The sequence below is a fragment of the Cryptomeria japonica genome, chromosome 2, assembly GCF_030272615.1.
Source record: "Cryptomeria japonica chromosome 2, Sugi_1.0, whole genome shotgun sequence".
Taxonomy (NCBI): Eukaryota; Viridiplantae; Streptophyta; class Pinopsida; order Cupressales; family Cupressaceae; genus Cryptomeria; species Cryptomeria japonica.
The window spans coordinates 611,321,816-611,338,733 of record NC_081406.1 but is presented as its reverse complement, the minus strand read 5'-3'; the positions used below and the strand labels follow the sequence as shown (position 1 = coordinate 611,338,733).

The following is a 16,918-nucleotide window of genomic DNA, read 5'->3' as shown; positions in this document are numbered from 1 at the left end:
TTGAGCAGTGAGCTCTAGGCGCTTGGCCTTTCTGCATGTGCAGACCCCATTTATGTACACTTACTATCTGCAGTAGTATCATCTGATTGTGGGTAAGGTTTCCCATCGTGGTTTTTCCCGTTACAGGGTTTCCACGTACAAATATTGGTGTTATGTGTTGTGGATGACTTTGTCTTTTTATTTCATGCATTAATCTTTATCGGTATTGCAATTATCTGTCAAAACTGTCCATCGGTATAAACAGAATGGTTCACCAGTATTAAGCAATAAATTGGTTAAGTTGTTTTAGGTTTAAATTTATTAGACAACTGATTCACCCCCCCCTCTCAGTTGCCTTCTGGACCTAACACGCTCGTGGCTAACTCCAAAGTATCTAGCTCCCCCCACTTGGTTTGTTTGCCCAAATTTATCTGTGATATTTGGTATTTGGGAGAAGCTTGTCCCTCGGCTTGAGATGGAACTACCACATCTGCAATCACTTCACTGGAAATAATTTTTGATAGGTGATGAACAGTTTTTAGCTTCTTAACCTTTGGTGGCTCCTTGGTGATTAGTTGTTGTAGAGTGACCTTAGGGAGCTCTGCTTTTCTCTTTTTCTTCCCAAAGGTAAATTCCAACCATTGCGGTGTATCTTCATCCTTGTCACCTTGATGTGACACTATATCCGCAGTCATAACATGAACCTCTTCCTGCTCCTCTGCTTTGTCTCTTATCTCTGCTTCTATTTGCCCGAGGTCTTGAGGTGGTATAATTTGATGAGCTAGATTGGTTTAGAGAGCTTGTTTCTTATGTAACTCTCCTGGCTTGCCACTGACCTCCTCATTAAATGCCATTTCTTCGTCACCTGCCTCTATTTCACCTTTCCCAGCTGCTATATCCTTGAGGAGGTCCTCTTGATCTTAAGGGGTTAGCCCTATTCTTTCATTCAATATGTCTTCTGCCTCATCCCCTTCCTGCTCGCCTTCCAACGACCATTGTTTCTCAAGATCTTCTTCCTCTTGATTAGAATCAGACTCAATATTTCTTACTTTTATTCCTTCAGTGGTAGACCTAAAGCCTTGCACTCCAGGCTACCTTGCGGGTATATTGACTAGTGGTGGTGCAGAGGCACTAGTGCTTGGAGAATTTGTGGCATCTGTTGAAGGTGGCTGAGAGGGTATCTCCTCTGTAATTTCTATATTTTCTTCTTACTCTTGGGTACCCTCTCCTTCAGTCTTCCCTATAGCCATCCTCGGTGGGAGAACTTTGGCAAGTGGTACTGCTCCCAATCCATCGGTCACTCCTAGGTCCGCTGCCTTCTTTAATAGTTCAGACTCCCTCATCTTTTCTTGGAGTTTCTTAAGTAAGCCCTCAATACTTTCTCGAGGTTTGCCTTCTTCACCTGGATCGGTGGACGTATTTTGCCTCGAGGCTGACCTTGTCTTTCGAGCATACTCCTTATGGCCCCTTGATTGAGGTACCCCTGAAGTGGATTCCTTCTGTTTCGCCTTTGAGATGCTGGGCCTTACCCTCTGGCGTAACCATTGCTTAGTCCTGTTGACAACCACTTGGGAGACCTTTTCCATATTTGTGTCTTCGCTTGTAGATCATTTTATTGGGGAGAGGGGCCTTTTATCTATCCCTGATTCCCTATAAGCTGGATCAAGTAAGTCCCCATCATCCCTAAGGTCTTTAGGGAGGTTAGTCTCAATTCCAAAATCTCTTACCTGTGGCACATATAACCTGTTATAGCTCTTCTCCCTAACCTCGATATTGTCTTGCAGGTTGGCCCAAAAGTCCTCCAAGCTGGGCCTGTGCCCCTCATATGCCTTAGGCATAGCTTGTTTAAGTTTCTCGTAGGGATCATAAAACTCCCTAGCATGATCATACTCCTTCAAGTTCAAATCTTGAAGCTCTTGTTCTGCTAATTTTGCCACTTGTATTTTGGAACATGCAAAGTATCGAATAGATATTGAGAAATCGATACCTGCTTTGTGTTTTGATGACAAAAGTGACTGGAGGCCCACAAGCTGCCTCACATACTCTAGTGAAATTATCCTATCATTGCAGTATCGAGGCAGCAACATTGGGTTTTCTGTGAATCCGCTAAACCTGATGTAAGCAGAGCATGGGTTTTGAATAAACCAACATGCCCACTCTTGGATGGTAGCCATGGCCTCCGGGCTAATCCGATATCCTGCATCTCCTGTCAATTTGATTATTATTGGGAAAATGAAGGCATCATTAACTCTTTTGAAATGAGTCTTTGCATTGGCTAGAGTGAGTTGAGCATAATACTCCCATATCTTCTTCTGTCCTTCCTTCTCTCCCAATTGATCTTCTACTTGTATCCCTAGAAACTTTCCAGCTTTAGTAGCTACCCAGATGACATATGAAGTGAAAAAGAACTTTTGGGTATGCTGAAATTATTTTATCTGCTTACAGATATTGTCAAAGAGGATCTACGGCCAATCAAAGTATTGTTTCCCTATTAAAATAGTGCTCATGAATTGGAACATCCAGGGATGAAAATTCTTGCAATCCGGCTTGCCAAAGGCCCTGCTAAGCATAATGATTAAGTCTCTTTGAGGCTCTTTGAAATCCACCCTCAGGATCTCCGTTGCTTTGAGTCCTATCTTTCTTTCTTCTTCTAACCAGTTTGTATTCATGTGCCTCTTATTGGCTAATATTTTGTAATTCCATGCCTTTAAGGCCTCTTCTTCGGTTAACAGAAACACCTCCTCCCTGGTTGGGATTCCAAAGACAAACACAAGCATATCTGGAGACAAGTCTATGACTATTTTTCCTTATGCATCTGTGCACTTTCTAGTTTCTGGGTTATAAAATGGGGCAATGGTCATTATGAACCCTGGTGCCTGTAATGACTGTGGGAAGACAATAGCTTCAACTAAGCCGAATCTCTTGATTCTCCAGTGGAGGGCCTCTAGACTAGGTTTGTCCAATTGAGCCCTGATATCTTCAATTTCTATATGGTCGATTTCAGTATCCGTGACCCATCTGACTTGATCCTCTAGCTTTGAAACATAGACCTGTCCTTGATAATGGTATTTCATGGTGGCTGGGAGTCTATCAATTTCTTTGCCTCTTTTGTTGGAGGATGAGTCCATCTAACCACTTGAACCTGCAAGCAGAACACAAATCCTCAATCTTTGATAATAAGGATAAAAGTTGATTTACTTTGGGATCCTGAGCTAGGCACAAGTGAAGAAAGGCCCAGAACTTCGGGGTTCCGGGGTTGAGTTGCATGTAAAAGGAATCCCGGGACTCCAGGGGTCTGGGGTTCCGGGTTCAAGTTAAGTGGAAGCCACCCAGAACTTTGAGGTTTCAGGCTCAGATTAAATGAGAGCTACCTGGAACTCCGGGGGTTCTGGGGTTGAGTGAAGCGAGAGCCACCCAGAACTCCAGGGCTCCGGGGTTTCAGGGTTGAGTGAAGCGAGAGCCACCCAAAACTCCAGGGCTCCAAGGTTTCGGGGTTAAGTCAAACCACCACCCGAAACTTCGGGGTTCCGGGGACAATAGCCACCCGAAACTCCGGGGTTCCGGGGGCATAAAAACCAACTACCCTGAACTCTGGGGTTTCGGGCTGAAAAAATAGGGCACACGAAAACAAAGGCACGCAAAGAAAAACAAACAAAAACCAACAATTACAAAAGAAACGAGGAAAAAAAAATCTAATCTAGAAACCACCAACATGAGCAAGAATTATCACCAACTTGGTGAATCGAAATGCCCGAAAATGCCAAGGAAAACTCGGAGGTCCGGAGGTTCACGACTTGGAGCTAGGGAGGAGAAGCTCTGAGTGCACAAATGAACTTTACAAGTTCATCATCTCTATTTATAGCTCCCCCCAAGTCCGTCCATATGAACACTTTAAACACGACCTTGGGATTTCGGGGTCTCGAGGTTCCAAGCTCGACATGAGGAAAGGAACACCCCACCCCAAAACTCCGGGGGTCCGGGGTTCCGAAGCAAGAAAAAGGAGGCTCCACCTCGGGACTCCGGAGTTTCGAGGTAGAAAACAAAGAGACATCGGGACTCCAGGATTCCAGAGTTCCGAGGTCAAAACCAAAGAAAACAAAGAAAGACGAAACAAAACAAAGGGGAACCAAATTTCGATGCAAGGAGACTAATGGGGAAATAGATATGCAAGGCATAACACTTTCCTTTTGGAATAAGCTTAATTAATCCTTTTTAATTTCAAGACCTAACAAACCATATCTTAATTCCTCCAGGTATACAAGATAAAATTATTCCTTGATACGCTACCATAGTTTGGAAAAATTCAATAGATAGCCCATCAATACCTGGACTTTTATTAGGAGCCATGAAAAAAATATCTCATTCCAATTCCTCTATAGATAAATATTGATCAAGATATTTACTATACTCAAAATCAACCTTCCTTGGAATGATGTCTTTGATGATATCTTCCAAAGTTTCTTGGGCATCAAGCCAATATGGGTCCTCAAAAAGATTTTCATAGAAGCTATAAAATAAATTTTTAATCTCCTCTTGACTAGTAAAAAATTCTCCACACTCATCCTCAATAGCATCAACATATTCCTTTTTATGCTTGTAATTTAAGTAATTAAATAAATATTTAGTTCCTTTATTACCCTCCTTAATCCAATGTAATCTAGCCCTGATTTTAGGCCCTTGCCCTTTATATGCATCAAGTTTATGCAATTGAGTTTCAATAGCAACTATAGAGGTTTGAATAGTGAGACTACTAGGATCTAAATTGAGCATCTTTCTATTAAATTCCAACTTCCCTTTAAGAGATTTCTCTTTGTGGCTTCGTTGCAATGTCATTCTTTCACCAAAAGATCGTAAAAATGTATTACATTGTGTGATGGTATCTTGCCACCAAATTCGGTAACATTTTCCCTCTTTAGGTTTTGGAATGGAGTTCCAAACACCAACCAAATCAACAACACAAAAAGGAATTTTTAGATGTTTGGTTTATATGGTCTAATTGCAAATTAGGGGCTGTTACGAAACTTAGTAGACTTGGCAGGATTTATATCTCTACTAACCTATAGTTCCACCCATCAGTCATTATGGTATCTCTATAAGAGGGTGATTTATAAATATTATTCTTATTACCTTCTACTATGTCTTATTGCATCAAAGGTGCATGTGTGGGAAAAATAGATGGTTGGGAATACTTTTGTACATGTTGAGGACTAGGTGCAATATTCAATTGAATATAAGCATTTCTATTTTCCTTATAGAGCAGTTTGTAATCAAGTGACCTTATTGACCACAAAAAAAAAATCATGTGTTGTGCTTGTTCAAATATACTAGTGGCTAAAAAAACTCAAACCCTAGGCCTATTAATTTAATGTTATTCGATAAATGTTTAGTCAAGTTAATTTTTGCATATACCCTAGGATGAACTCTAAGGCTAGCAAATTTTTCATTGTTGTTTTTACACCACAAAACTCTACCAAGTTGGGAAACAATCTCTCTTAAGAATAGTTGAAGGCAAGGTTAAGGAAAGGAAACTCTATCCACATTGGATGTTTAGATCTGGAAGTCTGGGTGAAAGTCTAGTGTCTAAGCCTATAGGTAGAAAAATTGTCCACAAATAGACATAACCCTTTCCCAACCCCCTCATAGCTTCAATGGTCCACCCCTTTCTTTCCCAATTGGCTTTGGCCCATTTATAAAACTCAATTTCAAATGGAATTCCCCTTAGAAAAAATAAAATGATAGATCCATTTTGATATTCAACAATACAATCTACTACATCACCAGTAAGAGTAAACTTTATAGTTTTACCTGAATCATCCATATTATCCACCATTTCTTCAACATTCTCTTCAACCCTAGATGGCTTTTTACATTTTGTATCTTTGTCTTTAGTTGATATCTCATTCTGTGAAGCCATGGTCTCCATACTAACCCTTGCCTTCTCCTATATTATGGTTAGCTTGTTACATTTTGTAGCTTTGTCTTCAATTAATATCCTGTTTGTGGAAGCCATGGTCTCCTTACTAACCCCTACCTCATCCGATTTTTATTCCTCGATCCTTAGCTCCCCTCCCTTTCATGCCTCTTCCTTAAGTTTCATGGCTTCTATTTTCAACGACAACCAAGAGAAACAAGATGGCTAAAACTACCCTTGCTTGCTCCAGAAATCAGGCAAAGGCATAGAAAAACACTTGTTCGTACGAGGGTTTAATATAGTTCTTAATTATTAAAAAGTTATTTTATTATATTTGATTTAATTTTGATTTATTTTATAGTTTTAGATTTAGATTTATTTATTTTTATAGTCTTTGTTAACAAGCTTGTGTCATTGCAGTCCATTTCTTATTGTTATTGTCATTATGTTTCTTAACATAATAATTAAAATCTGTTGAATATATAGTTTATTAGTCTTTGTTGTAGTGGAAGTTTTATCAATTCATAAAGATTAGTAAAGTATTTACAAATGTTATTTAATGATCGTTAGGCTAGATTTTATTGTTGACATGTTCATGTCATTACACTTCATGTCTTGTTGTTATTGTAGTTATGTTTCTTGACGTGATAATTAAATCTGTTATATATAGTTTATTAGTCTTTGTTGTCGTAAAATTTATAACAATTCATAAAGATTAGTAAAAGTATTTTTAGATGTCATTAAATGGTTCATATGCTAGATATTATTATTATGATATTTATGTTAGGAATCAATTATGTGGTTTTTTAGCCAAATTCATTAATTTAGATATTTTATGAGGAGTGGTTCACACAAACTCATCACTCATGAGAATGAATGGTCCACTCAACATGCAATCCATGTAGGTGATGCTCACAATAGTAAAGCATTAGGACTACCTTGGAGGTCACCCATCCTAGTACTACTTCAACTATAGAGTGCTTGACCATGGAGTTTCCCCCAAGATCAAACCCATTTATATTGCTACCTCATATCTCATGAAGATGTGTCTATTTGAACTACTACTCATGAAATATTTCTCAATGAGTTCAACTTAAAAAAGATACAAAATTGAATTTTGAAATAAATATCATCATTAAAACACTATATAAAATACCTCCTACTATTTATTGATGTGCTAATGAGTCTCTAAATTAATAGTTCATGTAGACACAAAATTTCAACAAGGATATTGGATATGAGATAAGAAAAGCTTGCTTGTCTACCTTAAAAGAGGTCATTGAGAAAGGATTGGTAATAGACAAAGTCCTTATTGAACAAGGTGTCAACAAGATATTCAAAGAGATCAAAGAGGAATCAAATGGGAAAGACAAACCCCGCTTTTGGAACAAGAATAAGAACACAATCAATGACGGAGTAGTAGATGAAAATGTTGTGAAACCTAAGATAAATTTCCTCGGTGCAAGCTCATCCAATATGAATGATCAAGTGAACAATCAAAGGAAATCAAAACCTTGAAGAAAATACACTCCGTTGGGAGAACCTATTGAAACAACATTAAAGAAATTGGTTGCAAACACGCTCATAACACTACCAGATAATCCACCATATGAGCCGAAAGTAAAACCAAACTGATGGAATGATGATGAATATTGTGAGTATCACGAGTAAAGGGCATCTTACTAGCAATTATCACAGATTGAAGAATATCATACATGATCTCATTGATAAAGACAACATAAAATCTCTCTCATATATCTATATATATATAGATAGATACTGGCAACATAAAATCTCTCTCATATATCTATATATATAGATACTGGTTATTATGGCCAATAGGTAAGAGTGCCATGCTAGAGCATACAATATTTACAATCCTTTTGACTTTGACCAGAAGTGATGTGTTGACTTTCATCAAAATCTACCCAGCAGCATAAGGGGGAGTAGTAAAAGCTTCCCTGCCACGCTCCACTTTCCAGATAGACTGTATGGAACATCCTCACATGCTCCATTATCCATCCTTAGACTGCAACTATATCCAACAGAGAGTCCCACGTTCCCATATGCACTGTACCAAAAGTCATTAAATGTATGGCGTCATTAATAAGATGATGATGGATCATATTTCGATTCATTTTTTTATATTTTGATGATAGATCATTGAGTGTAATCTACAATGTCAAAAATATATATAATCTAATTTAAAAACAATTAATTAAGATATAAATCATTTATTACAGAAATTTAAAAAGAATACCTATAATGAAGAGATAGACTAAATACCTGATGGTTTCAAAAATCATATTTAAAATGGAAAAATTTAGTGGGTCATGGACTACGTTATGATTCTCAATTATGCAGATCACAACTGTGATTGCCAACAACGCCACTGATCGCTGGAACAACGATCTACGAATTTGTCTGGTTAAAAAATTACTGTCATCCTTGCCAGATGAAGCCCATTTTTGCTTCAGTCCGGCCTCTGATGGTATGTACCTGCCAAAATAATCAAACAATATATGATGGCCCGAATCTTCAGAAAACAATTAGAAAATTCATACAAGGTTGACCCCAAAACAGAAAAACATGATTAACTTGGGGAAATCTCAAATCATTAATTGCATCAAACTCAATATTTTATTCTTGAGCTTTTTAATGATGGATCCTAAGTAATGATTGATCATTTGATTATAGAGAACATAGATTGTAGAATATTTTTGGATTATAGAGTATGATATGAAATGTTGATAAAAAATACTTACATGATGAAAGCGTAAATGAAAATAATTGTAGGAGATAAATCCACCATATTTACAACATTGATGCCTGTGGTGCGACTAGAAAATGTCTGGAATACGCCAGTTGAAAATTTCTGAGTCCAGGTGAGGCCCTGAAAAACATCTGTGTTCCATTGCAGAGCACTTAAACATCCCAATTGAACAATGTTCAGTCCCCACTCCACCACCACAATCCACATCGTTTGCTTAAACCCAAACGGCAAAAATTTCTGAGGATTTTTCAAGATATATTGCAGCGCCCTAGAGTGTGCACCTGTTGTGAACATCCTCAGACGGCTTAATCCCCATGTTAATAATCTCACAGAGGGCCAAAACATGGTATTCCCAAGGCCCATCTGAATGACTAACAGCCAGAGAAGCCCTGGAGATTGCTGAAATGGCACCAGGCCTTCATTCACCTGTACATACCCACAATTGGCGAAGGAAGAAATTGTGGTGAACACAGAGAACAAAGTGGAATTGATGCCCCTTTCTCTGAGAGGCTTCTGTGAATCTGGATTTGTTTTCAAGTAAATAATCACCGATATGATTCCAACAAGCTGAACTACAGTAAAGTAACAGATGACAATATAGTTGAAATACTTGAGGGCCTGGGATTGGAATTGATCATTTTGGGTTTCTTCAGGACCATTATTTTGTTGGGTACCCTGAAAAGCCAATTGAATCCCCAGGCCTTTGCTATTGTCGCTGATCCACCCTTGTTCTCTAATCCTAGTGAGCACATCTCCTTCTGATTTGTATGCCCTGGCTGGCGAGGTGGAAACCATTTTTCTTCTTCTCAACAGGGGACGCACATCAGTGGATTCAAATTGAAAATGCTTGTTTAAAGATTGTACCTTGGACGGGGGATCCAGAGGATTTTTCACATCTGAATCATTTTCCTCCTGTATTTGCACCAGAATGTGAGTCCCTGTTGCTTCTATTTCTCTTCCCCTGTTGTTCTCTGCTTCATGGCCATGCCTGACAGGGAAAATCATGTTCTTGGATTCATACAGCCTGAATTTCCTTGTATAGGCCAATTCCAATGCCAAAACGAACACCCGGCCTCCCAAAAGCATGAGGAACATGAGTGTGAGTGTCTGAAAAGTGGTTAAATCTGACATTTTCTGAGTGGCGAGGCTGCTTCCTGTGACAGCAGCCATGGCGAAGAAGAATGCATCTGTGGGTTGCAAACGAGAGGAGTCTTTGAGTGGAGCAGCTAATAACATCACAGCCCCCACAATCACCAGTGGAAGCAGATAACACAAAATCATCCCACTGCTCACAGAAATATGATTTCGCAGTCGTTTCAGAGCCAATAATTGGCCCAAATGGGACACCATGATGGGCATTCAATTCAATTCAATCCAGTCTAGTTCAATACAATACAGAATCTGAATGGAAATTGTTGATTCCTCGGAGTCTTAAATGGAATTATAGTTTTAATCTTTTCTTGCACTGTACTATAGAAATAATTGAGAATATAATAACAATTTTGTGATTGAAATAATTGAGAATATAATAACAATTTTTTGGTTGAAATAATTGAGAATATAATAGCAATTTAGCCAAAGTTGCCTTCCTTCGTTGGCTAGGAGGCTTTTAATATCAATTCAGCTTACTTAAATCCCTTGCCTTCTAATTTTAATTAATTGATTAATAAATATCTAAGAAAGGTGCATCCCCCATGTTAGATAGACATTGGCTATTGCAGATCAACGGAATATTAGGACCTGCCTTAGTTGACAAGACCTCATTTACATTATTCTAATGGATAATATTTAACATTGATAGTAGAAACCATTTTACATCTTATGTTCAATAGATAGAAAAATGTGATATCAGAACACATAACTTATTCAAGTCAAAATGTTTTTATGAAAATAAAATAAAGAGAATTATTATTCTAAGATAAAATAACATCATCAATGTTGTTCATTGATGAAACAATGATCTATAAATTTGTCTTTATTTTACTATTGAATTGAATATTATGAAAGAAGTATAATGCAAAAAGAATACGAATCAATATGTTATTAACCTAATTCAATATATAATGACCTTTCTACTAATGATTATCTCTACTAATGATTATCCCTCTCTGTATATAGGGTTACATGAATTGTAGGAGGTTAAATTTATTGAAATATTCATGACCTAAACATATAGAAACAATGCGACATTTTCACATAATTTATTCAGGTCAAAGTGTCCTTGAATAAAATAAGGAGAACTATCCTTCTAAGATAGGTATCTCACTAAATTGAATATATTATTATGAAAGAAGAGAAACATTCATCAAAAAGTATAATATAAAATGAATATGCATCAATATGCTATTGACTTAGTCCATGCTATAATGACCTTTCTATTGATGCTTGCCCTTATATATTGTACATGGGGTTAGGCTGGTAGGAGGTTAAATTAATTGAAATATATAATGAACCCATTCAAAATCTAATGAAGCATTTGATGGTACTTAAAATATTAGGAAGAAACACTTCTTATGTTCATTATTTTCTTTTTAAAGATTAATATAAATGTCATGATGAATAAATTTTGTCATTATGAGGATGTTTTCGATTTTTTTTTTTTAATTTATCATGATCTAATTTATAAATTGGATAAAGAAGTTTCTTATGAAACGAATTCAATTTATGTGTGTGTGTGTGTACATACACCACCCGCGCTTTGTGTTGGGACATCCTTCTTCTTCTATCTTTTACCCATCACCAAATTTGCCACTGCGTAAAAGGGGCAAAATGTAGACACTTAAATTTATTTTAATTAATTAATTTAATTTTCTCGCATAATTAATTTATTAATTATGCCAATCCCTATTCTTTCTCAATAGTAATTAAAAATAATTAATATTGTCACTATAGTCTAGTGATTGATTTATTTAATAAATCAATCTACCTTTATTCTTCTAAAATTCACCTAAAATTAATTCTCTCCAAATCCCCCCTTTAATTAATTATCCATGATTCCTACAAATCACCTTTTCTTAATCCATCATTAACTTAATGAATTCTTCTAGAAGCCCCCTAATCTCACTTACCAATATCCTTTTGATTTTTTATTCCCTCCACTCATTCTCTCTTCTAGTCAAATCCTCCTACAAATCCCATTTGTCCTAATCCCACCTAATCATTCTTATAATTCCTCTCCTAATGAGTTTCTAGTGGCTAATCCTCATGATTAGCCACAAAGTCAACTCCTTGTCTCTTCTATCCAACCACCTTCCTTAAATGCTCCTTTCCTAGGTGAATGTGAGATTTTCAAAAATCTCACATTCCTCTAGACATCTCTTCCTCCAAGGAATTTTTAATTCCTCTTTATTCCTCCAATCCCTATGATTATCCTTTTTGAGGAATTTTTAATTCCTCATCCCCATCTCCCAAGGAATATTTTATTCCTTTCTCTTCTCTAGGTGCATTGGGAAGCCTTCCCAATGAACCTTAAGGAGTTTGGAGACAAGAAAGGCCTTTATGACATATCTCTTGGTCTCCACACTTGTCTTGTCATTCTCCATTGGTCCATGTGTGGGCTCACATGAAATCTTGACCCTTCATCTTGAATCAATCCTAGCCCTCCATTTCTTCTCCTCTTCTATAAATTGAGGACTCCATCCCCTTATTACACATCTCCAAGTTATCTAAGTTTATGTTGTCCAATTGAGTCTAAGAAATCATCCATAGCACCCAAACTCTACTCAAATTCTCATTTATCCTTCACTTAGCCAAATCTCTCATCCTTAAACATCTTGTGCACAATCTTGGAGAGCCATCCACATTCAACAAGGGAGCCAATCCAATCAAGTCAAAGATGGGCGCATCCTTGACTTCATCAAAGGCTCAATCCGAAGGAGAAGGTAGAGATTGGTAAGGTATAACTAGTCATTTTATGTTTTTATGTGTTTTTTTTTTTTTTTTTTTTTTTTGTGTGTGTACATATACATATATTATATATATATGCACACACACACACACACACACACACACACACATAATTCCTCGTATAAAGAATATTAATAAAGCATGTGCCCTCATGTAATAAAAAAAGGATTCTAAGAGTTAGATGTGGTTGCAAAAGTGTACAAATGTTATTTTAATGTCATATATACTAAAACTATCAGGAGAAAGGAATTATATAAAATGATCCCTCTTCCTCAAAATATTAAAAAATTAAAGATAAAAAATTACCATAAATGGTCTTTATTGATAATATGAGCGAATAAAATAGTATTGTAGTACATTTAATTGTTTATTTGAGTGCCCAAATCATTTAAAAACTCTAGGAAATCGATCAACTTAAAATTACAAAAAAATGATTAAATTTTTAATAAAAATGATCTTTGAATAAGTTCTTAATAGTTACTAGTGGATGGGAGTTCAAGCTTTATCAATAGGTATCTTTTTGGTATGTTTTCATAAAATATAGCATTGATAATATACAATTAATTTTTAAAAAATTATGGAGATCACTTTTGTCACATTAGTGCCTTTATATTCTCTCTGTCAAAGATGATTAACTTTCATAGACACACATTAATGAGTTGTTAAATTTAGTACTTGCTGAAAATTCATGACATCTCCTTTAATCATATGGCTATTGATATTTTGTAATGAAATCTAAAAAAGGATAAAATGTGTTTTGAATTCAGGTTTACATTGATGCAAGGATAAGATTATGTTGTTTTAGGATAAATATATGAGTCCAACCTTCAAATCACAAAAAACAAAGTAACAATCAAGATTGGGCAAGAGGACACCAAGGAAACACAAAATATCTTGAAAGCAATGATGTGGACCTCCTCAATGCAACAATTTGCCCTACGATGATGGTTTTGACATGTGCTCACAATTTAGCAACATCAACGTGCTTAATGTGCTCAATATTGTATAAGTTGGATGTAGTTGTATTGAGTTTCATCTGATGAGAGAAGGGAGGGAATTTTGGCTAAGTGTTGAATGGAATGGAATAGAGGGCTAGGATGAAATGACGAAGATCAAGGGTGCATATACATTTATTCCTCACCTCTCATGAGAAGTTGACAACTGTCAACCTAGGAGAAAGTCAGAAGAAAAAGTAGTTGGAAACGAAAGGAGATGGAGTGTAAGGAAGATTTTCCACAAAGGAAATTATTGTCCTCACACTCCAAAGTACATGGCAATGAGGAATAAAGGAATCTTAAATTCCTTGAGGGGGACAAGTGGAAAGGAGATACATGTGGGTACTTTCTAAAAGTGGGTAGCCTTGGAGGCTTAAAGGATGAGTGGGGAGAGCCATTTAAGGCATGAGTTGACCTTCTCCCTATTCACTAGGATTAGGAATGTCACATGTTTAAGAAGGGGTGATTGGACTAATGAAGCGGATTAGAATACAAGTGAGAAAAGTTGGAGAATGCAAGTGGATGGAGAAAATGGGAATTTTGAATTAGTTTTAGTTCAAAAAATGGAAGAAAGTTAATGGGGATCTTAATTAAATAAAGATGGGAATTTATTTAAATAAATGGATGAATGATTAAAGACTATAGTGAACTATGTAAATTAATTCGCCCAGGGAAATAGAAGAATAAACACTAAATAATTTTAAAATAATTATAAATTATTTAATTAACAAGATGGTGGCATTAGAGGAATAAAAGTGACAAATTTGATCAAATGGTAATGATAAAATTTAGGAGTCTACAATACTGAAATATAATTCTTTCTATTTGATGCCACCTTTTGTATTAACTATTTATCCAAAATAGAAAACAATTATATCATCTTTACATAGATTATTTTCGAGCTACTGCATTAGTTTTTTCAAAATTTTAAATAAACTTCTATATTTTTTCTTGACAAGATAATCAACCTTATAATTTTTAGTGCTGATGACCTACTTTTAATGAAAATAAGAAATAAAATATAAAAAACTAATTAAATTTTTTAAAGATATATATTTAAGAAAAAATCACTTATAGATCTACAAAAGGGTATTTCTATATTTTTTAAAGAATATTATTTATAAGAGTAGGAGTTGTTGAACATCAAAATTTTCAAATATATATATTTTTTTTGGTAATTGGACCCAACTTGGTATAAATATGCATTTAGTATCTAACACTTCCAATTGGAAACATTGTGGCCCATATCTAACTTAGCTAGAATAAATCTAGCTAGACCATATGCTTGACAAAATTAATTTTTTAGTGAGAAATATTTAAATTCACTTGTGTTGATAAGTTTTCCTCAAGCATGACACAACTTTGTACTTTTAACCTTGACTATTCTTGAAAATTTGTGTCAATTTACTTTTTTCATCAATACATTGTTTTCAACTTGCAAGGCATGTGGTTGGTTGAATTTTATAGCCTAACCAGTAGTGAGTTTAGAACTTGCAACTTCTATGCACAAATTATAGAACCATTTGAGCATTTAACAACACTTAACATTCTTGCATTTCTCCAAGGCACTTACTCAATGCCTTATACTACATGAATCATCAAATGTCAGATGATTGAAAGAAAGAAAAATAATTGATCTCTATACTTTGAATGCACCTTCCAAACAATTTCATTTGAATACTAATCTAACAAGCACTTTTAATAGTGGCCAATCAACACAAGTACCATTTGCATGCTTATTCACTTGTAGATTACCATTTGGAATGAATCCACAAAATTAAAGTAGGCGATTTATTCCATAAACATTAATTTAATTCATGTCTACGATTGATAGCTCTAGAATAACATGCCTAATGTGTCTTCTTATAATATTGTTATTCATTATTTATGTGAATTACATAGGATAGACCTAGAAATTAATATATTGATTTATATGGATGGAGATGGATGCAAGCCAAATGAAACTACTTATATTACTCTTATTCGAGGTATAGATGTATTGAAGACATACCAAATGAGGCTATGAGGGTTTACTATAAATTGACCCTCTATGGGTGCTATAAATATGAAGCTTTATTTAATTAAGTTAATAACAAATGCATACAGAAAACATAAGGTTATGAAACTGATAGAGATCAAGAGTAAGGTATGAGCTATATGTGTTATCTTATTCTTGATGACAATATAGTTGTTAACTTCTCAATAAGGAAACACTTTTACCTTCTTCATATCAATCAATAAATACCTTAAATTTAGATAATATCCTTCTACCTTCACACAACTTTCAAAAATGTGCTCGCCTATCCAAGGATCTAGGGAGATCTTTTGCAAGCCCCTTAGGCCTAAAAAAATAATATTTACCCATCATGACATATACATGGCCTACAAAAACAATATTTTCCTATCCCTTTATGCTTATTCATATATTCACACTGATTTCTACTCACACTGGTCTCTTCACAATATAACAAATGAACTTTGCTAGATGCAACCACTTTGCATCTTAGATCAAGCCACTTAGAAAAACCATTCTTTTTACTTCCTTCTTTTCTCCTTATGTTCAACATGTAGGAGTTGCACTTGCTTTGATACCATAATAACAATTTAAATGAAAGACGATGCTTTGTTCAATGATAGGTGAATGCTTAATCTTTTTTTCTTGATGAGAAGAAGAATTTATAAAGGTAAAGTTATAGTTAATATAATTATTTTTGTAATTGGCATATAAACCTACATACACTCGATGTTTAAATAATGTAATAAAATAACATTATGCTAACACTCTACATGTTTAAAGGCACAAATGAACAAGGTGAAGCATGTTTCTTTGTTTGGCATGAACCAAGTAGCATAGGCACATAGGAAGAATATTCTTCTTTATCTCCATATAGTTGTCCTTGTGTGAAGCCCTTTCTCTACCATGTGAATCACTTCGCCAAGTTATGGCATGATTTTTTGAATATTTTCTATATGTTATCTTTGTGATTTCTAAGTGGTTACTCCTATAAGCATGGATTATTTAAGTGGTGTCTCAACCTTGCAATAACAATGTTATTATTGATAGGTTAGCATAGTGGGATGCAAGAAGGTGATACCCAATATAGGAGGTTCAAGGGCCACACACCCTGGTGAGGTTCAAGGGAAACACCCCTAAAAGCCACATTTTATGTAAAATTTATCATTATTACAAATATTGATTGTTTATCATTAAGTCAAAAATCTATAGATAGAGATTATGTTGGATTTGTTTTTCCTAGAAGATAAATCTATTTTATGAGGGAATTATACTTTGAGTAGGCAATGTGATGTATTTTGAGAACTTGATAGTTGTTGAGTTGCCTTTGGATCTTCAAT

At 35.4% G+C, this 16,918-nt stretch overlaps 1 protein-coding gene across 1 annotated transcript; it reads right to left on the bottom strand.

Annotated features, from left to right (window-relative positions):
- Positions 1-7,675: 7,675 nt before the first annotated feature.
- On the bottom strand, positions 7,676-10,013 carry LOC131064268 (sodium transporter HKT1). The gene is made up of 3 exons (XM_057998364.2): positions 8,656-10,013; positions 8,177-8,389; positions 7,676-7,961 (listed from the first exon to the last, which is right to left on the bottom strand). The coding sequence occupies exons 1-3, from the start codon at positions 10,011-10,013 to the stop codon at positions 7,808-7,810; spliced, it is 1,725 nt and encodes a 574-aa protein (XP_057854347.1). The 3' UTR covers positions 7,676-7,807.
- Positions 10,014-16,918: the final 6,905 nt, after the last annotated feature.

Excerpts from the sequence above, each read along its gene's own strand:
- LOC131064268 (XM_057998364.2), bottom strand. The coding sequence starts at position 10,013 with ATGGTGTCCCATTTGGGCCAATTATTGGCTCTGAAACGACTGCGAAAT. Across the intron at positions 8,390-8,655 it reads TTCATTTACGCTTTCATCAT|GTACATACCATCAGAGGCCG; the intron begins GTAAGTATTTTT and ends TTATTTTGGCAG. Across the intron at positions 7,962-8,176 it reads ATGATTTTTGAAACCATCAG|TGCATATGGGAACGTGGGAC; the intron begins GTATTTAGTCTA and ends CTTTTGGTACAG.